Raw genomic sequence first — 22747 nt, forward strand, 5'->3', positions numbered from 1 at the left:
CTAAAGCAGCTATATCTCGTACAACACACAGGTTCTAGTCCATCAACGCGGATAATTTTACACCAGTAGGCCAGCAAAAAGTAATGCGGATATATGTGATAATCAGCTACTAAAGCATGCATAGCTACCTTGATGGCTCTGGCTCTCTGCAAGTGTATCTGAACCAAAACACAGATATGAGTAGGTGACAGAAGGGAAAAGGTGGTAATACACAATAGTATCATCATATTTTCTTGATTATATCACGTTAACTATACCAGCTAACTACACCATTTTCAAAATACCAATAACAATAACATCAGGCTGAAAAAGCATACTGCAATCATCCACCAACGCCACTCATTACCAATCAAATCATATCCCTCATTATAGTGTTGCATCCATCTTTAGTTCCATGAGCTCGAGCTCGAGCTCAATCAGTTGATCTGATCCGGGATCAACTCATAACCACCCTCCGACGGCAGCGTAGTACCCGCCAGGATCAACACCCCGGCGACAAATAGACTCACACACCAACTCACGGTGCAGAAGATCCACGACTCATCCAATACCCATCCACTAGCAAACCGGTCTTCATTATCGACGAGATATGCCTATCCCTTCTTAGCATGCCACTAAGCAAATTAAATCATCACCGGGGAACTCACCACAAGCGACATGCTAGCTGCCTGCACCGCCGCCGACAGAATAATCAACAAACTAACGATCTTCCACCCCGACTCGCGCAGACGCTTCCCCCCAGACAAGACAATCAAATACGCGACCACGGTCATTCCCTCCAACACGATGGCAAACGACATCAGAAACCCGACGGAGCGCCACATGGAGCAGAAGTAGCGGTTGTCGCCGTGGCATTCATCATTTTGGGGGAAAGTCTCGCATAAGCCGGTTACATGGGAGCAGCGACGGTGGAGGCCGTAGGTGTAACGCCATTTGGGCTGTATAGTTGTCGATTCTTGTTAGTGGCCGATCGGGCACAGTTGGAAAGGGACGGCATAACCAACATCTTTATCCGTATAGGTGACCCATTTTGGAACGACGATGGAGGCTACGGTGAGACCAAAGGCTGTGTGGAGAGACTTGTTAGTTGTGTCGTGTGCGCATGCACGAATTGCATCGATGGCAGGAGAGCTGGAGCTACTAATTGCTAGCTCCATAGCCAGCGAATCGGACGAGTGCCACATGACTTACAGGCCAGAAATACAATCAGCGAGGCCGTATAGACAATGGTTTTGGTGAGGAACCCAGTATAATTACGGTCTTCCCCTCGAGGCACCAGATGGAAATCCATCACGGCGGGGGAAGCGAGCGGCCAGTAGCGATGACGACAACAAGCAGCAGAGGCCGTGCAGACGAGTAGATGGGGGATGGGCGGTGAAAGGGGAACCAAGGGGGGAAGAAGGGAGAAAAAGAATGAATAAAAGTGATAATTTTATAGGGAGGGAAGAAATGAGAATCCCGACCGGGATAAAGAGAAGAAGAAGAAGAAGAAAAGAATCAGGGGAATCAAGAGGAGAAGAGGAGAAAAGAGGTGGTCTAAAAAGCCGGATTGAAGGCAGAAACAAGCAGGACTGGTCAGGTGGTGACAATGACAGTTGCGCTCGGGAGCTTATCCCCGAAAGCATCAAATCAGTCCATTCAGTATTATCATCATCAAGGGAAAGTGATAAACATCTCTACTCTCGACCTCGAGGACCTCCCACTTCATAAGAAATACCTCAGCATCGTGAAAAGGACCGAGAAGGAGGAGGGGGGTAAGGAAGAGTAATTAATGTATGACAAGACTGACCTGGTCATGTCCTCATGGTTCGCATGTTTGAATGAGGAAAGGGAGGGAGGATAGTTAGTTAGTGAACCCTCTCCATCTGGCATGATACTTCAGTCCATCACCATTCTCCACCGGTATTTCCCTCAGCCATCAGCGGACACAACAGACGAATAAAACATTCCTACCACCGAGTGACTGTCGATCCTTTCGGTCAAAGCGCCCTCCTTCCCATGGCGGGGATGAACTGCTTTGAAGTTTGAAAAGTGTCTACCAACCGGTTCCCGAACGTTGCACTGCAGCTGCTGCCCGGCTTCTATGCTCTTTACTATGTTAGATAGGTATCAGTCATGCCAACTTCGGAAGCAAGGGGCCCGGCCATCCACCGGGTCACCAGAGAGCTTGTTTACCAGGAATTGAGTCTTCATCGGTGTTGCTGCGGGTCACATTGACCTATAGTTACCTCTCATTAGTTTAGTTAACTACTAACTATACTAGTTAGTGGTTACATCAACTGATCTCTCTCTACTCCTGAGGAATTCCTGCAACTCCCCGACCGGTTGACTTGCTTGCTTCCTTCACAACCTGGTCGGTCCACGTGCTGTTTCCATCTGCCAGGATTCTCGGAATGATTGGTGATTGACAGATCAGCTTTACTATAGGATGATTCCTATCGATCTATACATGGTATTTGGAATTACCTTACCGTAAAGTGGTTACCCACATCTACAACGGTATCATTCACAAGGAAAGCAATAACAATAAAGGGAATAATAATAATCTACATTCAACTTCAGCCGGCGGCAGGGTTAAGGCTATATGATAATACACAAAGCGGCAAATGCAAACGCATCAGCAAGAACTTCTCAACATCAGCACTGGCCGGTAGAAGGTCAAATTCACATCACGCCAAGTCGAAATCTTAGCAAAAGTTTAGCAAGAGTAGTAAGAGTAGTAGTCGTCATTAGCAAGCGGAGAGGTAACGCCGGTTCCCGCCATGCCATCCTGTGCGCCGCGCCCTCCCTCAACCCGCTCGACTCCGCTGGATCATCGCTCGGAAGTCTTCATTGCTCTTTTTCGTGCTCTGCCCCTCGCTCGGGGCGGCGCTGTCGGTCGTCATCGTCGTCTTCGTGGTCGTCGTGGTCGTCGTCTGCCCGTTCGCCGTGCTCGTCGCCGTCGCCCGTTTCACTCCCAGCCCGCCGCGCTTGCCGCCGCGCGCGCCTGGCTGCGGCGGGCGCTTGATCGGCTTCGCGACGGGGAAGAGTCCACTGGGCTTCTCTTTGGCCTTGCTGCTGCCGCTGCTACCTTGGCTGGGTCCGTTGCTGCTCTTCTTCTCCGCCGATTGCTTCATCATCTCCGGTACCGTGCCAATGTGCAGTTTGCGCCCGGGGGTAATTTCCTGCCCTTCCAACTCCAGGGACGCTTTGCCGGCTTCATGTACGTCCGCAAACTCAACAATCGCTCCCTGGTGATCAGGCCGCAGTACAATCTTGATCAGCTTGCCATACGGCTCGACGAGTGCTCGGATCCGCGCATCATTCACCGTGTCCGGGACATTCATCAGGCCCAGCGTGCGTGCTTGCCGTTCACTGTTTGGCACCTCCTCGCTCGCCTCACGCTTGGCCCCGTTGACCTCGACCGATGGGGACCGGGTCCCAACGCGAGACAGAATGGTTGTCGCGCTTCGTTTGGCCCCTTGCGGGGTGGACAGCTTCACATGAAGCGGGCGCGAGCGGAACTGCTGCTCGTGCATCACTAACGACGCCTCGGCTTCCTCCTGCAAGATGCATTAGCTCAAAAAGTCTCGCGCATTGGCGCCATCCTTCGGAACACATACCTTAGACGAGAAGACCACGTAGCAGAAGCCCTTGCTGCCGCCGTCCACCTTGCGCGGGATGCGCACCAGCTCCACAGTTCCAAACCGTAGGAATAGCTCCTCCACATCCTGCTCACTGGCTTTCCAGTCGAGGTTTGACACATGAATCTCGCGTCCCTCGTACATGGGGCCCTGGCGGTCCTGTCGGCGAGTCGGGTCCGAGATCTTGGCAACCAGGTGCAGGCCATTGCCGACCGTCGCCCCGTCTAACTGCGTGGCGCTATAAGCCTCTCCGGCCGTCTTGAACTGCACGTAGCAGAATCGCCGGTGCGTGTTATACTTGAGGGACGGGAAGCGGATATCGATAATCTCGCCGTGCTACAGAGTCGGTTAGCCAACGTTTGGATCAGTGAAACACCGGGGGGAAGTCACCTCACGGAACAGGTCGCGAATGTATTGTTCATCAGCTGTCGCTGGGAAGTTGGTCACAAACACCGTAGAACCCGATCCAAACTGAACCTCAATCGTATGCTCATCAATGATCTTCTGATCACGCGTCTGCGCGACAACGGCCTCATCTTTGGAGTTGAACTCGATAATGGCTGTCTCGGACTTGCCGTCATCACTGGACAGCAATTTAGCACTATTTATCGTACCACACTATAACTCAGTTAGCTACTACAATCTCAACGCACTCAGTAAGGGGCAACTCACATGGCGGAAGAACTGCCGGACTTTGTGTTCGGTGATGCCATGGGGCAGATTCTTAACGACGATCGTGGCATTCTCACGATCACGACGAAGAGCGACCGGCTCGGCGGCCACGGGAACCGATACTTCGGCCTCCTCTGCACGAGCTCTTTTGGCAGGGAGTCCGTTCATGCCCGTCTCCTCCTCCCGTTTGCGCTTTTCCGCCTGCGGGGTGGCTTGTTCCACCACGGCAGCTTGTTCAGCCTGCCGCGCGGCCAGCTCCCTTGCGTCGCGCTCGCGGCGGGCAGTCACGGCTCTCATCGCTTTGCGCGTCTCCAAAATCGCCAGCTGCAGCTCATCCGAGTCCTCGTAGTCCTCGCAGTGCGCAATGTAGGTCTGCATGATCTTCTCGGGCCAATCGAGGTCGGTTCGCTTGATCGCCTGCTTCAGCACTGCAGTGGCGTAGCTGGGGTTCGGAGTGCGCCGGGCGGCATCGATCGTAGTCTCGTTCTGAACAAACTTACTCCAGGAGATCAGCTCCCACTCATAGTAAGTCAGCCAGAACTCGTAGCTATTGCCACGACGTCCCACGAGACCCTTGAAAGTCTCCCGCGCGCTGTCCCAACTGCCACTCTCGCTAAGATAACGAATATAGATGCGCTCCAACCGGAACAATGGGTCGCCCTGGTAGTTGCGGCCATACTTCTTCTCGCCCAGTTCCTGGACGCTTTCGATAGCAGACCGGATACCAACTTCTGCCACGTCAATGTCTTCGTCGGTGGAATCGGACAGGAAAGCCCGTCGACGAAGGTAGCTACACCATGCTGTATGCACTTTGAGCACTTCCTCCATGCCGCCCGCGTCCAGCAGACCCGTACTGGTGGCCTTGTGCTTGATATCCGCGATCTTGGAAAACGACTGGCCTTCCCGCTCGGAACTGAGCAGGTACTGTGACCAGAGGCTGCCGGAGCAGGGGCAGTGCCGGGTCGCACGGTCGAGTGTGGAAATCGTCGTGGTATTCGTATTACCGTGCATGGATTCGTCGATCAGGAACATGATGAAATCTTCCCACATGTTCGCATCGGTCGGAAAGCGCAGCACGGCGCGCTGGTATACTGCATTAACTAGGTCGAAATTTGTGTGCCGCTTGCGACGGTTGCGATTGAGCTCCCATTCGAGATATTCGGTGAACACAACCCATTCCTGTCCCATGTCGCCCGCCTCGGCCGCGTTGCGCAACCGGATCTCGAAGTCTTCGCGGGCGGAGTACGTCTCCTTGCTTGCCGTAGAATATTTCCCGGCCATTTCTGCCATGATATTCTCGTAGTTTGCGTTATAATACGTCGAGATGAACCCGGAAAATAACTGGAAGGTCTGATCCCAGGTGGCATGGGGAGTCGCGAGGCGGAGGTCGAAAAACCCTCGCACATGGTTGATCTTGTCCTGTGATGGGTTGCGAGAGAGATCTTGCACGAGCAAGTCAAGGAATCGATCCCAGACCAGATGGCTGTCGTGGATTCTCCACCGCGTAGATTCGGCACCTCGTTGCCACACGTCGAGGACGGACTGCCAAGAAAAGACTTCGCGACCGACCATGCGGTCTTCCTCGGTCCACTGGCTTTGACTGGCGTCGCCGTTGGCCGAGTTGTAGAGATACAGGAGCCACTCGCCGTAGATGCCCCACAGCTTGGTGCTACCGTATTCTTCCTCGATCGAACGCTGACAGAGCTCCATCACTGCGATGCGCTCTTCCACCGATTGTGCCAGCATGCTTTCATCCTGAATCCACTCCGCCCAGAGATCTTCACCCATGGCGAACAGTTTGTCCATCTCCTCTCGAGCCGTCCGCATGTCTTTAAGCAGATCGTACTTCCGGGGGTCGCCATGGATATCGGGGTTATTCGGAGGGTAAACGTGGTTAACGAAGCCAGCGTGCAAAAGGCGAACGAAGCGAACATGCGCGTCGTAGGACTGAGGGTTTTCCTGAATCTGAGCGAACAGTTCCGTCGCCTGTCGCTGGGCGTTGGGGACCAAGGAGGTATCCATATAGCTTCGACGGGCGCTTTCGCGCGGACCATCCGACATTGCGATATCAAACGAGGAGCGCGGGGTAGGAGTGTTATGAGAGATTGGGTTGACGTGGGGGTACATGGTGGAAGGGGACAGCTGGTGCTCGTAGGCCTCGGTGCTGCGCAGGATAGGGGCATTGGATCGCGGCGGTTGATGATGCTGCATTGATGCCAGGTCGGCCAGGGTGTCCATGCCGGGGGTAGACGGTTGTCTTGGGGGAGGGAGGTCAGCCGCTGGGGGAGTACCATTCCCACCTCCCACGCTAGGACCGACCTTGGGACTTATGGCGGGCGGCGAAGGTTCAGGCAGGTGGGATGGGGCATAGACATGCTGCGCAAGCGGCGAGGAAGTCATGCCTTGCTTGGTCGAGCCGGGGCGACTCTTTCGCAAGGGCTTCGGATGAGGAGCAGAGGTCGGGGCAGAGGAAGAGGAATTATTGGGGACGGAGGAAGAACCCGCCGAGGGGGGTGAGCGCCCGGACTGTGAATTGGCATCCTGGGGCGAAAGGAGTGAATTGATGTCCATCATCAAGACTGGTGGCCGGACTGGCGGGGGAGGGAAGAAGGACCAGGGAACGGCAAATGCCAAAGCTGATGGATAGAGGAAAGAGTCAAAGCGCCAGCGAGACTGGTGCTGACGTAAGTAGCAGAGCCGAAGGGAAGTTTAAGGACCTCAGGCAGAGAATCAAAAGGGTAAAAGGAAAGGATGTCAAGTAAATAAGGCAAGAAAATAAGGGAAACCTAGATTAAAAGAACCACCGCAAGACGCCTCATCAACGAGTCCATTCCTGCACCGGTTCAACAGCCTGTCTTGTCCAGACCTTATGACCGGGCGAAGGTTAACTGTCCAGGATTTGGCCGTTCCTTGTCCTTGTCCTGGTCCTGAGAGGGTGGAGGGGTGGCCGGAGTTTGACAGTAGAAATGATGGAGTGGATAGGGAATTAGTCCCGAAGGAAAACAAAGACAATAAAAAGTCTGGAAGTGAGGATAGTATGACAAGTGGAAAAGAGATTCAGAGAAGAAGGGAAGAAGAAGAAGGAAAAAGAAAAGAAAATCAGAAAGGGAAAAAAAGGTGTGGATCTAAAGGAAAATAAAAAGGGAAAAACCAAACAATTGACGATGTGGTGAATTATCGTTGTTGTTGTTAGTTAGTTATTTCCTCTTCCGTTTCTCTTGATCTTGTTGTATGTTATTTTCTATTTTGCTGGTTTCCGGCCCTTTCGGTAGTTCTCTGCAGGTAGAAGAGAGCTTGACGAGTTGGGCGCTTGCGAAACGCTGCTAAAGTGAGGCGCGGACGGAGGGAGAACGAGAACGAGACACTTCTGCGTGGAGGGACCGACGGACTCCCAAGGCTTAAGGCTTAAGCTCTCCTGGTCCGAGCGATAGCGAACCTGGACGGGCTGGTCAGCGGAGAAGTTCTCGGCGGGAACGGATGGGGGAAAGGGAGGAGAAAATGGGTCGATGGAGGGGGGGCAGGAAGGCTGAAGCATACAGGGCAAAAAGAATAATAGAAACGTGGGAACAAACACGCACGGGAAGTCCCTGGATGGCAGAGGATGGGAAAAGAGGGAAGAAAAGGGAGGAGGGAGGAGAACGGAAAAGACCAGAGTGAGGAAAAGATATGTGAGGCCGATGAGAAGAGAGCAGTGGATCGACGCGGTGGAGATGGGAGTTGAGCTCGGCATGAGAAAAGCTGAGCAGACAGCAGAGAGGTTAATGGTTCAGATAATTAATATTAACTAACAATCAATCAATCACCAGAAAGACAACTACACCCTATATCATCTCTCTATCTATCTACCTACTTACCTAGCTACCCTCCACTTCGGACTTGGAAAATTAACAATACTAGCAGACAAAAAAAAGCAAATAAGAAAATACTCTCACCCACCATCTGAAACGATCCAGAGCTGTGACGATCCAGCTAGTTAGCTGCTAACCACCCATGCAAGTGCCTGGAATATCGTCATCGTCATCGTGAAAAAGAAAAGGGTGCACGGGGAGGGGAGGTTCCTGCTTTTTCCCCGCCAACGACCTCGGTGTTTCTCCTTAGTTATAACCTACCCCTACTCTAACTACTATTATTTGTTACTGCCCTGTACTGTTCTTCCCCAATTGCTAGTAACTGGGCTGTGTACATGTGAAGCTGAGAAGGGAAAAAATGTGACGAGGGTTGTTTACAACCTTCCCAGACAGTCAGTCATAGATGAGTTGCTTGTTACCTATCTACTGCCCCGGCTCAACAACCCCCCCTACACCTCTACAAGGCTAGCGATGCAGGCTCACACTCGGACTCGACCCGAGGATTTCATCTCGACTAGTGATGCACTCGGCCAACAATCCCACCGCTTGATTGGTTCTGCGGGCTGTGGAGGCTTGACGATGTCACGGAATGACGAAAGAGCAAAAAATGCTTCCACGCGGATTCGAACCGCGGACCTCATGATTACTAGTCATGCGCTCTACCAACTGAGCCATAGAAGCTGATTGGTTGATATGCTTGCTCATATCACAAGCTTTAGTTCCCATATTTGTAGGTACTGCATAAGGCAAAAAATTGCTTCCACGCGGATTCGAACCGCGGACCTCATGATTACTAGTCATGCGCTCTACCAACTGAGCCATAGAAGCTGGTTGATGTGAATAACTTGCATCTTATGCTACTTGTTCCTATGCTAAACACCCGCTGCCCTGGAATTGGACGGTCCGCGCCTTCCAGAAAGATACGTTATTGTTGCTATCATTACTACTATGCAAACACCTCTTGAGACACGTTTAAGCATATTGAGTAGTACTGCAAGAGTTCTTATTCCCTTTCTATCCACCATACTGTCTATATTCTTTTGCCTAAAGCTTGTCAATCTTGCAGATGTTTTGCCGCTACATTCGCCAGCTTTCCGTGCACACTATATATACTATCGGACACCGTGCCATCATGATGTTGACCACCCACACAGGCCAACTAATAATACCAGTATCACCTATAGCAACTACCACAACGTGTTATTTGATGAGATTGAAGCCAACAGATACCAGCTGAGCCCACCACCGCGCTCATCATAATGCAAACCCCGAGAACCCATCCACCCAATACAAAACCTACAATGCCAGCAGAGGATCATACCCACACCGTCAGCATACTACAGGAGCCTGGCCGAGAACAGAATTGAAAATAGTATCACTGAAGCAGTAATAGTCAATGCACGGTCAGTGTCTCCGCTGTTACCATGCGAACGCACGAGAGAGGTCACCTAGCATGTGTCACACAACAGGCACCCGTGGAAGGTGAGGTATCAAAGAACACCGGCGGTAGCATATAGACCACCAACGGAGACATCTTCCTGCAGGGTATGTTGCTGACAGTTCAGCAGGAAAGTACCTCTAACAGAAGTCCATGGAAGTCTCACCAAGGCCATTGCCCCCACCTCCCTCAATATGATACTTCACGATCGGTATTCACCATTATCACAAATAACAAGAACTCCGCCAATATCGTGCGACGCAGCAGTACCCACGCCATGTGTATGCCCAGCCCAAACCAACCTTCCATACAGCACCTCTACCTCAGATCCTCGCAGCCATTACCCCCACACACGTACAGGGAGCACAGCCAGCCACTTTCTGCAATCCTAATCTAACCTCGCACTTCCCCACCCACTGCTCGGATAGCACCCTTACTTGGATGAGCCTGAACATACACAGCAGGCTTTCCTCGAGCCAATTACCCCGCGTTGACACTGACTCATACACGGTGACTAACCATCCACGAAGCCCATTATCTAGCCCAAATATCCCAATTTGTATCGCCAATTGGTCCAGCGCCACCTCCCTAGCACCTGCCGTGTTACTATCCGCTGCCCACCATTACGGAATTAGTTCGGCGCCGCTAATATATAGCGATGACTGAAAGTAAGACTTATGGCAGTAACCGATTATCGAGACATACAAGAGAGTCACCGAGACAATGCCCCATCTCGAGGCCTCGGATGAAAAAGAGAAGTCTTAAGGGCTTCTTGTCTACCTCTCGAGGCTGGCGCACGGTGTCTACCCGCACCAAGGTCTGCCGAGTGCCAACAATCAGAAACACCCCATACAAAGTCATGAAAAGCCCTAGGAACGGTAGGGGGTGGGCAAGTGGGCCACAAATAAGAACAAAGTATCCAAAAGATCCATGGATCTCCAACCCAATTCCTATACCCTAACTTACAACCCGTATAGAAGCTCATTGCTGGTTGATCACAAGGCCTGGGATATCTTGGATACTGGCGGCTCACTCCACAGGGTAGCCGACCAACAACCACTTAATTTACTTTAACTGGCAAATGTTACCTTCATCACCGGTACCACTGTCAAAAGACGGGCTGATAACGATATGCCTGGGCAAAAATCGGAAGGGCAAAAAATGCTTCCACGCGGATTCGAACCGCGGACCTCATGATTACTAGTCATGCGCTCTACCAACTGAGCCATAGAAGCTGGTTGTTGTGTAGGAATTTTCGGCTGTGATACAATGGATACAACAAGAAATGAATAATGCTGATTCTATGAAAGGTGAAAAGACGGGCATCAATCACCAACTTTGCATTGAGAGAACAGGGGGATTACCACTAAGCTGATAGACCATGAACGCATGTCAAGTGATACCAGTCCTAGCAGTCTGCATTCTCCAGCAGCTTTGCGGCTGGATCCCATCTGCAAAAGCAGGGAATCTCGACTTTGATCGATCTTTCGTGCTGTGTAACCGGCCAGTGATTTAGCTCGGGAGACGGGTAACTATAAATGGCCAGTGGCTGGAGGACCCAGACACTCAGGCGCGATCCGAGCCCTGGAGGATGCATGGCCAAGTCTAAACTTTGTTCTCAGCAGGCATGGATGGATGCATGTAGTACACCTCCTCAATGGGAGGGCCTGGCCGGCTGCTACCCGAACGGGCAAGGCGGTTTAGGCCGAGGCCACCACACCCTTCCGGGGTATGAGGTCATCGTACAGATGGTCTTACGCCGTGATTGGCAGGACCGGGGTTCCCTTTCCAGCCAAAGCCACATGATCCAGCCGCGGCTGACCCTTCCACAATTAGACTAGTGCTTGCCTTGCGGCTTGGAATCTTGACACCGGAAATATCAGGTGTTAAGGCAGAAGCATCCGGCGGACCAGACAGACCCGAGACGCACCGCCAAGGCCCAGTCTTCATCCCGACACTTTTTTCCCTCTGATCTCCGGACCCCGTGCTATCACCTCCAGATTCATCGTCCGTCATGGCCTCAATGGGTGCTGTCCCCCAGTATGGGCAGCTGATCCGGTCCAGTAAGTACTCGCAAGACACATAACCCTATTTTCTTCCCAATTGTGGCCCCTCTCATCCTCACGTCTTCCCTGCAGTCTCTTCAGCCCGGACCGGCCTGACCTACGTCCCTCGCCGCACACTGGCCTACACTGTTCCTCGTCAAGCCTCCGAAGACGGCCCCAACGGCCCCAATGACAAGTCCGAGTCCGAATCGAAGTCCTCCACCTTGTCTTCGATCAAGAACTTCTTCTTCGGCGGCAAGCCCGGCGCCGCCAAGCCCAAAGCTCGCCGCACCACCGCTCCCGCCAAACGCGAGGGTTCCCTGAGCGCCGACTCTATCTTCGCAGAGGATGAAGCCAGCCCCAAACTGGTGGCCTCCGGCCGTACGCCCGCAGCTCGCAAGCAAGCAGGTGCCACCGAGGAGGGCCAGGAAGAGATCGACTATGCCGTTGACCGACGAAACCGGGAGACGATGCAGGCAGTGCTGGACCCGAACCCCAAGGCGCGCACGCGCTGGGAACAAAAGATGGTTGCTCGCGAGATCCGTCGTCGTGGCCGCATCTCGCCCACCGAGCTGATCATGCGGACGGAGCGTGAGTCCCTCTCCAAGTCCCATTGGTTCAAGACCTCCGTCAAGAAGCTGGGTCCTCTTGCTCGTCAAATCGCTGGCAAGAACATCGACGATGCCATGCTGCAGATGCGTCTGAGCAAGAAGAAGGCCGCCAAGGAGGTTCTCGAGCACCTCGAGCATGCTAAGAACGTCGCCGTGGTGCGTTCCGGTATGGGTCTGGGAGCCGTCGAGGGCAAGACCGCCAACCAGAAGCCCGTCACCATCACTCTCAAGAACGGAGAGCGCAAGACCATCAACGACCCTACCTCCATTTACATCGACCAAGCGTGGGTTAACCGTGGCCCGTACGGTTACGACTACGACCACCGCGCGCGTGGCAACATCAATCTCATGCGTCCGCCGTACACCTCTCTGTCGGTGGTGCTGAAGGAGGAGCAGACGCGTATCCGTCAATGGCAGAACCGGGAGGCCGAGGAGCTGCGCAAGCGTAAGGCTAAGCTCTGGACGCCGCTGCCGGACCGCAAGATCACGGCACAGAACCAGTTCTACAGCTGGTGATCAATGTTTCGATTATACGTTTTCGGCGTTGTTTTTTTCTGCTCAATATTCCTAGACCGTTAAGAAGCACTTTATTCCTCTCTGGTGGATTTTCTCAGCATGTGTTTTAAAAACCTCTTTTTCTTGGTTACCTTCCCCCCCGTGTCTCTATCCTAACGTGCGTGTATGATGAGGGTTGCTTCGATCCAAGAATCAATGTACAATACAATATCTATCATCTATATACTTCTTAGTTTCTTTTTCTCTATATGCAACACCAACTATGACATGTCTAGACAAATCACTTAGGAACCCCAAACCAAGGCTCCACCTCCATAACCGGCAACGGCCCCGGAACTCTCTCCCCACGAACAAAAACCGGAATAACACCGCCGGTCTCAAGCGGCGAAAACCTCCGATGCCCAAAAACATTCAAAAGGCTCGTAATTGCCCCGGAATGCGCCGTCAACGACAAGAACATCTTCTCCTCATCGGTAGAAAAGATATCCTGCATCAGATCACGGAAGCGCTTGTCCCGCGCGGAATCGGATTCCCGGAGCTCGGCATCATACATCTCGTCGTTCTCGGTGAAGCCTTCCTCGATGATGTAGGTCGGGTATTCAGTCATTATGGCTGTTTTGCTGGATCGGCTGTCGCAGGTGTGTTGGCCGATGGTTTCGCGGAGGAGCTGCAATCGACAAATCAGTATTTCAGCAGCCTGGAGGGAAGCAAAACAAAGAAATGGGAGAAGGGGAGGAAGGTATATACTATATATTACATACCTCCTTAACAACCGGCCTAAACGGCTCCGTACCCTCCATCCCCGTTCCAACGAAAGTAATCCACGCCGTCTCAAGACATCTATTCAACGGACTAACGTAGAATTTCTCCGGAGTGGGGATATGATGTTCCTTGAGTTGCTGTTTCCAGGTATTGTGCGCGGTTTGCGCTTGGGATTTTCCCACCTCTGTGAGACGGGCGTCGACCCAGTTGCTTGTGCCGTTGCCGGGGAGGAGGGAGTAATGTTTCTTTTTTTATTTCAATATTATCAACAATGGGGTTTTATGGTGGAGAGGGAGGTTTGAGTTTAGATAACTGGTTTACTTACATCCCATTCCTCCGTGCCGTACTCCCGTTCCGCTACGTTATGGTAGCCCTCTCCGTGGCGGCCGAGGAAGAGCACCTTGTAGCGGACATTAGGGTCAGTGGATTGGGCGTTGAGGGTGCGCACGTGGTGGGCGAAGCGCTCCCAGGTGGTTTTTTGGCTATTGTTGTTAGGGCCTAGATCTGCATCTGTGGGGTAGGCGCGGGGGATGAGGCCGAAGTTGGAGGATGCCTGGGAGTGTTTGATATTTAGTTTTATGAGTTGGGATAGGGGAATTTTGGGGTGGACGTACGTAATTGAAGGTGTTGGGGTCGGTGGTGGGCTCGCTTTGGTAAAAGTAGCCTGTTACGGTGGAGAATCGCCAATGCGATTCGGTGGGGGTGGAGGGGGTCATTGAGGTGAGGATAGGGAGAGGGTTGGGTTTGGTTTCTTTTGGATGGAGGAAGTGAGATGAGAATTGGAGATGGAATGGATGGATGGATTGATGGATGGATCCATTCGGTTTGGGGCCCGCTGGAACGCGGATGATGGAGGGCTGTTGATTGGTTGGTGGGATTGTATAGCAGTGGGGACGGTGGACTCGGGATTCGCAGTATGGGATGTCCTTGAGTATAGGGCTACTCCTGATTACCGGTTACTTGAGAGGTCCTGTTCAAAGTTCAGTCAGTATGTGGTCAACTCTACCTGTCAGTTGCTTGAATAGGAGATCAATAAAAGTTAAACATCAGAATGAAATGTATGAAATGAATGTATGAAATGTATGAAATGACCATTCCTAACTGTTCACCTCATGCTCTAGCATGGACGATGGTATCAAGCATAGACAGAACTAACACCGCTAAATAACTGGTAAATGTACATATAAATCAGAGGAAACACGCTTATGCAAAGTTTTAAATCTCAATCAACCCCATCGAAATCCCTTCCCCGCGAGCCAATGCCGTCTAGTCGATATCATGACGAGCTTGCCAAGTCTGGAAAAGCTCCAGGTTTTGTCAAAGCACGTACTCAACCAAGAAGCGAAGCATACAGATAAATCCAAGAAGTGAGAGACCGAAAAGACGCTTTGAAGTACCCTTGACACAATTGTCCGCGACGCAAATTGGTCGTGGACATCGTTGGCTTGTACGGCCAACGAGTGGGGTGTCGATGGATATACCGAAGATCTGATGCGCCAGGAACTGGCGTGTCTCTCGAATATGGCACTGGTCTCAGTGCCGCGGTTGGATTGCACGCTTGCTGTGGCAGCAGCACCCGACGAGGGGCTGGGCCCGCATAGTACGCCGCTGACAGCAGCTGTACTGGATCGGGATGGAATTGATGCCTGGACTGACACATGCATGCGGGCTGTCACAGCCTGGTTTGCTTGTTGTCTGTCCGGAGCATGACGAAGAGCCAGTGCTCCCCGATCTGCCTGACTTGATGTCGAACAGATCTGCAGTCTCTTCGACAGTGAATGGACGAGGCCGACCCTGCGGTCGGAACCAGGTGACCTTGGTGATTGCTGTTGTCCCGAGCAGTCCCGGAACGTTGTCGGACGACCTGTACCGCCATTGAGGTCTACGTCGCCACGACAGCTTGCAGCTGACTTGACTGAGTGTGGCGAGTGGTGTCCAAATTGAGGATCCATCGACGTAGGAGTGGATGGCAAACGGTGGCGATGCCGAAGTTGAACGTATTGAAGCTCCTTTGAACCCAAGCCTCCTGTCGGCTGTGAAACAGTTGACTTACTGGCTGGTGTCGGCGTCGTGCTCACAAGAAGAGATTCTCGTTCGGATCTGTGAACATGTCGTTGCGTGCTGAAGGTCGACTTCAATGGTATGTTGCAAGTAGAAACAGCCTTTTGGCTGACAGCAATTTGGGAGGCAGCCTTCTCGAGACAGTTGCACTATACCTGGATCAGTACACCAATATCCGGCTGCTCTGGGGGTTTACTTACCCGCTTGTGTTGTTTCCTGTGCTTCTCGCAAGCACCATGCTTTCGAACTTTGATGTAGTTTTCTTTCTGAGCTTGCGACCGAGGCTTTTGCTTCTTTGGTACGTTTGTGGTTGTGTTCATGTTAAGATCAAGCACCAGTTCCATGGCCCCAGATGCAGACTCAGAGCCCAAGACTGGTGTGCGCGTTACATCGGGCAGAGGTGTGGTAGCTGGGGTTGTACATGTCCCACCCTGATAAACGCTTGCTGCAGAGTCGGACCAGCGAGGGGATGGGAATGTTGTGCTCGAGTCCGACGACAGTTCCAGGTCCTGCATTGCTGCTTCCTGGAGGCGTTGCATGTGAAGAGCAATAGACGCCTCCATGCGCTTTTCTTTGCTAGACAAGGCGCTTGGATCAGCAGCAGCTTGGAACTCTACCATCTGTCGGACAGTGGTGTAGAAGGGGTCGTCAACCCCGCCCATGTCCTGTGACCATAGGTCGGTCAGTTCCGATCCCATCAGCCCGGGAGTCGGAGATGCGGGCATCTGGTGGAAGGACCCGGTGGGATCCAGCATGGATGGCGAGGCGTCCAATGCATGTTCTCCAAAGCCCTCCATAGGCGCATCATAGTTGACCAGATCAGCGAATAGCTCCTGAGTGCAGACCCCAGGACTCGGACCCCAATTGCAGTCATCAAAGTCGGCAAAAGTTAGATCCATATCTTTAGGGGAGACAGAATCCACCGAAGTGGGATTGCTTCCCACACCTCCGTAGGGGATGTCGAAGGAGTTGTCAAAGTCAAACCACTCTTCACCGGGAGTGGAATGAGCGATGGACTGGAGCAACTGGTCGGCAGCCATGATCGAAAGAGAGACGAGGCTTTGAGGGAGAGTTGATGCCCGGGAATTCAGGATGACCGGAAGGACGGAGGGGGGAAAAGCCGGCCTTGAGATTATTGCCTGATAAGGAAAGACGGAGGAGAAACCTTTCCGACGGGGTGAGTCACGTCGAACCCGGCACTTGGCAAAGCCTTCAAAGATGAAGAGAGGCAAACAACGAAAGAAGGTAACCCTCAGGAGTGTCCCTGGAGATGATGAAGAATCAGGCAGACAAAAAGGAGTGAAGGAAATCGAAGGATGGACCGGCGGTGGTACAAGGCTTACATACAATGGCCTGAACGAGGCTCATCTGCCCCAGCCTGGCGCTATGCCCCTTTCGAGACCCCGACTGCCTGCCGCTAGGCCGCTTTGGGACCCCGACACCCGCGCGCCCCGCGACTGGATCATTGATCTTCCGGCCTAATTTGGCACTGCCCCTTTGGGTTTCACATGGCTATGCTTCACACCGCTTGTGTGGGCATTCGTTACTTCATATAATTCGTTCGATTCTTTGAACTTCAAAGCCGAGGGTTGGTTGCTTACTATTGTGCAGAAACTAGTAATAACCCTATGGCTATCATCAACCTGCAGACTTTCGTCATCCGGGGTGCCCAAACTGTCCCGCACTGGCTCCGCAAGGACAGTCAGTCACATGACAACGTTATTTATAATGATAAGCCTGGAATAAATGACATGATCAGATATGGTAGTCAGTATAAGATTCCATTCATCTAACTAAGATGTCCAATAAACGGAGAGAGCACTGCATCCAGGCCACTACAAGTCTGCTGCTTCAATACATGGTCTACTTGTTTTAGATAGACTCACCATATTCCCCTACTGACGAAAAGGAATTGACGAATGACTGTACTAAACTGTTGTCACTAACATAGTAGGCAGGAGTGCTGCCGACAGAGATCCTGTCAGTAGGCCAAAGACATATCTCACTGGCCGCCTGGAGCATAATGGGGAACAAGAATGTCTCAACAATGACTACCAATGACCATTCCAAAGCTTAAACTTTATGACTTCCATAACCCTATGCGATTTTACGGCAAGAAGATAAACAATTAAACTTAGACATGGAGCAATCCTGCTACCAGCAGCCGTTTGGGTATCTAAAAATAGTAAACAATAAAGAACCAAGCAGATATCTCATCCTCCTCATTATCTACCAACATCCATGGAAATACTAACAAAGAACGACGCATGGATTTGACCCCCAACAACAAAGAGTCTCCCCATCTCATTATTTCATGAATTATATCTACCCGATAGCTCCTTTATAGGTTTCATACCTCAATGCTATAAGTCTATGGTTTATCTCCAGTCTGTGACTCTTCCGCCTGAAATAAGCCGTTGATAAGACCATATAAGGAACAATAGTCCCCGACACAGCATGCTACGAATCCATGGAACCAAGAGATGTTTCCCCAAGATGATCTAAATATGGGCAAGACAAAGCAGTCCTGAACAGATGCTTTGTGCCGAAGGTTTACCAACGCTCATTATGTTACACCGCAGGTTACCGGAAGAGGCCCGTTTTCATAATGGCAGCTTCCGAATACTTAAACCCCCGAAAGTTAGCCAACCCAATACAGGCGGAGCCTGTAGCTACCCAAATCAGACCGAGAAGCCTCAAAGACGTCACTGCCCATCCCACCAATTCATTCTAATCATACCACAACCACCTGATCTATGGCTGCGAAAAGAGTTTCGGACAACGGTCCGAAAGATACCTCCAGTTCACGAAAACGATCTTTGAGGAAGCGGAGGCAAGAGGAAGGAGGAGACGCAGATAGTTCTCCTAGCAAACGGCCCAAAAGGAGTTCCCCCGCTCCATCCCGAACATTGCGATCCCAGACACAGCGGGAACAAGAAGGAGAAGACGAAGACATCTCTCCTAGCAAACAGTCTGAGACAATCCCCCCTACTCCATCAGAGACATCAGAGTCTCAGGAGGGGCAAGGACAAGAAGGAGAGGCATACAGCTCTCCAAGTAAACGGGGCAATACGACTCTCCACACTCCATCCCAGCCACTACAATCCCAGGAGGAGCAGCGGCAGGAAGGAGGAGAAGACACAGAAAGCTCTTCCAGAAATCGACCCAACACGAGCTTTCCCGCCCCAGCGCAACTATCAGGATCCCAAACAAAGCGGCGACAAGAAGGAGAAGATGCAGACAATACTCCTAACAAACGACTCAAGATGGGCACCTTCCAGCCCCGCCCATTATCCCCAGCATCTATACAGGATAGAGACCAGATCCTGCATGCGTTCATGTACGACTTATATGAGGTCAACAAAATACACAACGAAAGTGAAAACAACAGGGTGGCAAGATTGGACTACGAGGCGCGGTGTATTTACGCATCACGGGCCTTAGAAAAGGCCCTTACTTGCACAATATGGTCATTTGATGAGGCCAATATGGATTGCGAGGAGCGAGAAGCGAGCCGACTACGGATTTTCGCCGAGAACTTCGGCTGGCCCATGCTTGCGATATGTGTACAGGCGGAAGCCTTTCGAAGGCTATGTAAGGAAGAAAGCACATTAATGTGGAAAGCCGTATATGGGAAATTTCAGGAACACCACTATAATATCTGGATTCAGGCTTCTACGCGTGGTTTTGAATGGCGCAAATTGTTGGCGCCATATGCGGGGGATGCTGCTCCACCCAAGCTCAACCATGCATTGGCTTCCAGGATTGAAGCGGATGATCTCAGACATACGCATCCTCATGAAATAGTCATAATTGAAGAGGAGAGACAAGTTCGCTCACCGAAATTCCAAAATCGCTTACAGAAACATGTCGAAGCTAGCATTTTTCACCCAAGGGATTGGCAAACGGCGAAGGATCCAGAGCATCGGGGGCTGAAGAAGGATCCAACCCTGCGAGAGGGCCTTAATTATGGTCTTTGCGATCTCTGCGCGGAAGGGAAAATCTGTGAATGTCAAATAAAAAAGGCCCCCTTTGAATTCGTGCAGTTGGTGGAAACACCTAAGGGTGTCGGGGTACGTGCTCTTGCGCGATTTGAGAAAGGAGATATCCTGGGTGAATATGTTGGCGAGCTCCATCCACCTTGCTATAAAGGTGACCTCATATATGCGCTTACGATGCAGGGTAAAGTCGACGTAGATGAGGAAATTGCTGTAATTTGCCCGATGGAATATGGGAATTTCACTCGGTTTATCAACCACTCCTGCAGGCCTAATACAACTTTTGAACGGCGGACAATTGGAAACCGGGCAACGATGACCGTGGAGGTCGTGCGGGATATTCAACCTTTCGAGGAACTCACGATCAACTATGGCCGGGAATATTGGAAAGGTCGAACATGTATTTGTGGAGAGGAAGGGTGTTACACTCAGCAAGAGAGGAGGAAAAAACGGCAACAGGAACGGGAGATGGAACGGCGAAAGCAAAGGGATATGCAACTTGAAGCATCTAAGAACGGTGCAGAGGAAGTGAACAAAGATAAAGAAGAATGTTTAGCCAAGGAGGTTAATGAGGAAGAGGCAGCAGCAGCAGCAGCAGCAGCAGAAGAAACCGACGAAGAAGAAACCGACGAAGAAGAAACCGACGAAGAAGAAACCGACGAAGAAGAGACCGACGAAGAAGAGACCGAAGAAGAAGAGGCTAGAGAAGAAGAGGCCGGAGAAGAAGCGGTCGAAGAAAGGCCACCAAACAAGAAACCCGAAGAAGCAAAAGCGTCATCAAGGAAGGGGTCAAAAGAAGGATCATCATTGGAAGCAGAAGAAGGGCCATCAAAGAGAAAGCCCAAAGAAAAGATAGCACCATCTAAAGATGGGACAGGAAAGGATAGGGAAGAGAAAGAGAGAGCAGCACAAAGAATACATCAAGATTGGGTTCCTATCCTTGAAGACTACAATGATTACCCTCGTTGCAATGACGAAGAAGAGAGAGGAGGAGGAAAAGGGAAGGGAAAAGGGAAAGAAAAAGAGAAAGGGGAAGAAGAATTGGAAGGAGAAGGAACAGATGAACAACAAGAAACATCGGAAGAATCGTCATCAAGAGAGTCAGAAGGATCCCCTTACGTGTTTGTCGACGAGGAGGAAGAAGAAGAAGAAGAAGAAAGAGAAGGAAGAGAACACTGAATTATAATGTTTCTTCTCATGGAATGAATTATATCAAAGGGGCTATATACACTTCAGATGTTGTCTATAACAGGTGCATTTAGAGAGTTGCTTTTCGCACCTTACTACTCTCTATTCCAAATTAAGTTTAGCCTAATTTCAAATGAACTCATCACCACCACCAACCCCATGTCTACTACATCACCCAACATTCTCGTCACCTTCCAATAGAATTGCCCGTCTAAACTAATCCTATACCTCCAATCCGAACCCAAACCCAAACACAATCACAACCGAGCCAATATGCCCCCAACTCCCGGCGAATCCAACCTCCAAACCCTCCTCGCCTCCCTCTCACCATTTCTCCACCCGGACATTTTCGTCTTTCTCACCATCCCCCACACCAGCATCTCCCAAGCAAGTCCGGATCTCCACACCCTGCAACCGCAGCTCCTCTTCCAGGAAGCAGAAGGCACCACGTACATTGTGACTCGTGAACGTGCCGAAGCACACGGCTTCACGGACTATGTCTTCCCCTGCCGCATGATTACCATCAGCGTGCATTCTAGTCTTGAGGCAGTGGGGCTGATGGCTGCTATTAGCGCTAAGCTTAAGGAGGCTGGGGTGAGTGCGAATGTGGTTAGTGGGTTCTATCATGATCATGTTTTTGTTCCTGAGGGGAGGGAGGAGGTTGCGATGAGGGCGTTGGAGGAGTTGTCGGGGAAGTGAGGTGAAGGAAATTGTTTGGTGTGAGGGAGCATATTTCTTGTAGTATTGATTGGGGGCATTGGGTAGATATTGATATTGAAGGGAGCTTTGTAGCATGTCATTAGGGGATGGTGTTGAGATGTACTATTAGTATCCTTAACCGTGCTGTTTTTTATGACCAAAGTTATCCAGTTTGCAATATCGATGCTAACCCACACTAATCCAAATATTATATAACGATACAATGTGTCTCAAGAACCATAAATTATTACCCAGTTGATCATAAACGTAGCGTCCAGCGCCAGTACGTCAACAAATCCAGCGTATCTACTTGCAGTTCATCGTCTCAATCGTAGTTTGGCCGCACGCACCGCCAAGCCAATACCGCGTGATCAATTGCGCAGATTCGGTGTTCTTGCGCGAAAAGTCGTACAGCTTGGAATGAGCATCTCACCGTCAAATTCGGCTTCCAGGACGCGGGCATGGCGAGGGCCCATTAGAGATATGACCAGCATCTGTCGATCCAAATTAGTTTATCATAGCGTAAGTACTATATGAGTGCATACTGGGGCAATGATATGCGATCGTAGAGACCTGGTTCTCAGACGAGCAGCCATGATATCGGTGATAGTCATAATCTCCCCGCGGAGCAATCGACCATCCCAATCGCTTCACTTTCTAACATAGCTTTGAAGTGTGGGTAGTTCCCTTCTGGATATTCGGTCACTGTTACGGCGTACCAGTTGAACCCGACAGACTCCAGCAGTTGACCGAATTTGTAGTCTCCAATTCTGTCATAAATGGTCAGACACACTGCTTACCATAAAAAGGTAAGATTGGTGCTGAAAGGGGACATACTCTCGATATATGCCAGAGGGAGGAGGGTTATCAGGATACTCATCTGATGCATATTCCCAGCTATTGCTGAAATGGTTGGTAAAAAAGATCTCCATATCACGAGTATCCCACAGGATATGCTTCGGATCGGGGGGAAATTCTAGAAGATCCTTCTCATTCTCCTTCTCTGGGAGGGGCAATTCTTCTGGATATGGGTTGAAGAAGCGTGGGTGATGTTCACTATCCCCATCAAGAGATAATGGTAAGTGACGAATACTAGCTGCTTTCAGGTCGGAGGGTTCAACATGCTGGCTAGGAGTTTGCCTGTTCAGCTCTTCAGTCCTAGCCAACTTGTGATCGCGATCAGCTCGCTCGCGCGCGAGAACCTCATCCATCTTGACTTCTGCAAGTGAATGAATAGAAGTAGATCGGTGATTTGGGAAGAGATCGGGAGAGAAGAGTCCGTTACC

At 51.1% G+C, this 22747-nt stretch overlaps 10 protein-coding genes and 3 non-coding genes across 13 annotated transcripts; 4 read left to right on the forward strand and 9 right to left on the reverse strand.

The window, feature by feature from the left end:
• Nucleotides 1-416: 416 nt before the first annotated feature.
• On the reverse strand, nt 417-1291 carry BO83DRAFT_306825 (uncharacterized protein; the record flags this gene model as incomplete). The annotated part of the gene is made up of 4 exons (XM_025527312.1): nt 417-593; nt 648-938; nt 1005-1066; nt 1192-1291. The coding sequence occupies 4 exons, from the start codon at nt 1289-1291 to the stop codon at nt 417-419; spliced, it is 630 nt and encodes a 209-aa protein (XP_025391322.1).
• Nucleotides 1292-2789: 1498 nt separating this feature from the next.
• Nucleotides 2790-6869, reverse strand: BO83DRAFT_306546 (U6 snRNP complex subunit PRP24; the record flags this gene model as incomplete). Its single annotated transcript, XM_025527300.1, has 4 exons — nt 2790-3542; nt 3603-3959; nt 4014-4241; nt 4296-6869. 4 exons carry the CDS (start codon nt 6867-6869, stop codon nt 2790-2792), a joined length of 3912 nt encoding a protein of 1303 aa, XP_025391323.1.
• Nucleotides 6870-7536: 667 nt separating this feature from the next.
• On the reverse strand, nt 7537-9756 carry BO83DRAFT_396574 (uncharacterized protein; the record flags this gene model as incomplete). The annotated part of the gene is made up of 2 exons (XM_025533143.1): nt 7537-7821; nt 9748-9756. The coding sequence occupies 2 exons, from the start codon at nt 9754-9756 to the stop codon at nt 7537-7539; spliced, it is 294 nt and encodes a 97-aa protein (XP_025391324.1).
• On the reverse strand, nt 8752-8824 carry BO83DRAFT_t88. The gene has a single exon. It is a non-coding gene; the product is annotated as a tRNA-Thr (tRNA).
• BO83DRAFT_t87 lies at nt 8899-8971 on the reverse strand. The gene has a single exon. It is a non-coding gene; the product is annotated as a tRNA-Thr (tRNA).
• A 987-nt stretch (nt 9757-10743) lies between the features above and the next one.
• Nucleotides 10744-10816, reverse strand: BO83DRAFT_t86. The gene has a single exon. It is a non-coding gene; the product is annotated as a tRNA-Thr (tRNA).
• Nucleotides 10817-11576: 760 nt separating this feature from the next.
• On the forward strand, nt 11577-12967 carry BO83DRAFT_376109 (mitochondrial 54S ribosomal protein uL22m). The gene is made up of 2 exons (XM_025530632.1): nt 11577-11644; nt 11720-12967. The coding sequence occupies exons 1-2, from the start codon at nt 11605-11607 to the stop codon at nt 12751-12753; spliced, it is 1074 nt and encodes a 357-aa protein (XP_025391325.1). The 5' UTR covers nt 11577-11604; the 3' UTR covers nt 12754-12967.
• A 66-nt stretch (nt 12968-13033) lies between these two features.
• On the reverse strand, nt 13034-14231 carry BO83DRAFT_306595 (phosphoglycerate mutase family protein; the record flags this gene model as incomplete). The annotated part of the gene is made up of 4 exons (XM_025527302.1): nt 13034-13420; nt 13515-13760; nt 13841-14068; nt 14130-14231. The coding sequence occupies 4 exons, from the start codon at nt 14229-14231 to the stop codon at nt 13034-13036; spliced, it is 963 nt and encodes a 320-aa protein (XP_025391326.1).
• Nucleotides 14232-14321: 90 nt separating this feature from the next.
• Nucleotides 14322-14540, forward strand: BO83DRAFT_306711 (uncharacterized protein; the record flags this gene model as incomplete). The annotated part of the gene is made up of 1 exon (XM_025527308.1): nt 14322-14540. The coding sequence occupies one exon, from the start codon at nt 14322-14324 to the stop codon at nt 14538-14540; it is 219 nt and encodes a 72-aa protein (XP_025391327.1).
• A 241-nt stretch (nt 14541-14781) lies between these two features.
• On the reverse strand, nt 14782-16616 carry BO83DRAFT_306348 (uncharacterized protein; the record flags this gene model as incomplete). Its single annotated transcript, XM_025527289.1, has 3 exons — nt 14782-14811; nt 14868-15725; nt 15777-16616. 3 exons carry the CDS (start codon nt 16614-16616, stop codon nt 14782-14784), a joined length of 1728 nt encoding a protein of 575 aa, XP_025391328.1.
• A 1568-nt stretch (nt 16617-18184) lies between these two features.
• On the forward strand, nt 18185-20782 carry BO83DRAFT_406270 (SET domain protein; the record flags this gene model as incomplete). Its single annotated transcript, XM_025533870.1, has 2 exons — nt 18185-18216; nt 18437-20782. 2 exons carry the CDS (start codon nt 18185-18187, stop codon nt 20751-20753), a joined length of 2349 nt encoding a protein of 782 aa, XP_025391329.1. The 3' UTR covers nt 20754-20782.
• A 161-nt stretch (nt 20783-20943) lies between these two features.
• On the forward strand, nt 20944-21653 carry BO83DRAFT_376114 (ACT domain-containing protein). The gene has a single exon (XM_025530633.1). The coding sequence runs from the start codon at nt 21036-21038 to the stop codon at nt 21459-21461; it is 426 nt and encodes a 141-aa protein (XP_025391330.1). The 5' UTR covers nt 20944-21035; the 3' UTR covers nt 21462-21653.
• Nucleotides 21654-21767: 114 nt separating this feature from the next.
• Nucleotides 21768-22672, reverse strand: BO83DRAFT_396580 (uncharacterized protein; the record flags this gene model as incomplete). The annotated part of the gene is made up of 5 exons (XM_025533144.1): nt 21768-21875; nt 21917-21955; nt 22007-22078; nt 22099-22231; nt 22299-22672. The coding sequence occupies 5 exons, from the start codon at nt 22670-22672 to the stop codon at nt 21768-21770; spliced, it is 726 nt and encodes a 241-aa protein (XP_025391331.1).
• Between the last annotated feature and the right edge of the window lie 75 nt (nt 22673-22747).

Source organism: Aspergillus eucalypticola, assembly GCF_003184535.1.
Source record: "Aspergillus eucalypticola CBS 122712 chromosome Unknown BO83scaffold_5, whole genome shotgun sequence".
In the NCBI taxonomy this organism is placed as follows: domain Eukaryota; kingdom Fungi; phylum Ascomycota; class Eurotiomycetes; order Eurotiales; family Aspergillaceae; genus Aspergillus; species Aspergillus eucalypticola.

Coding starts and splice junctions, on each gene's coding strand:
- BO83DRAFT_376109 (XM_025530632.1), top strand. CDS start 11,605: ATGGGTGCTGTCCCCCAGTATGGGCAGCTGATCCGGTCCA. Junction 11,645..11,719: donor TGGGCAGCTGATCCGGTCCA/GTAAGTACTCGC, acceptor TCTTCCCTGCAG/TCTCTTCAGCCCGGACCGGC.
- BO83DRAFT_376114 (XM_025530633.1), top strand. CDS start 21,036: ATGCCCCCAACTCCCGGCGAATCCAACCTCCAAACCCTCCTCGCCTCC.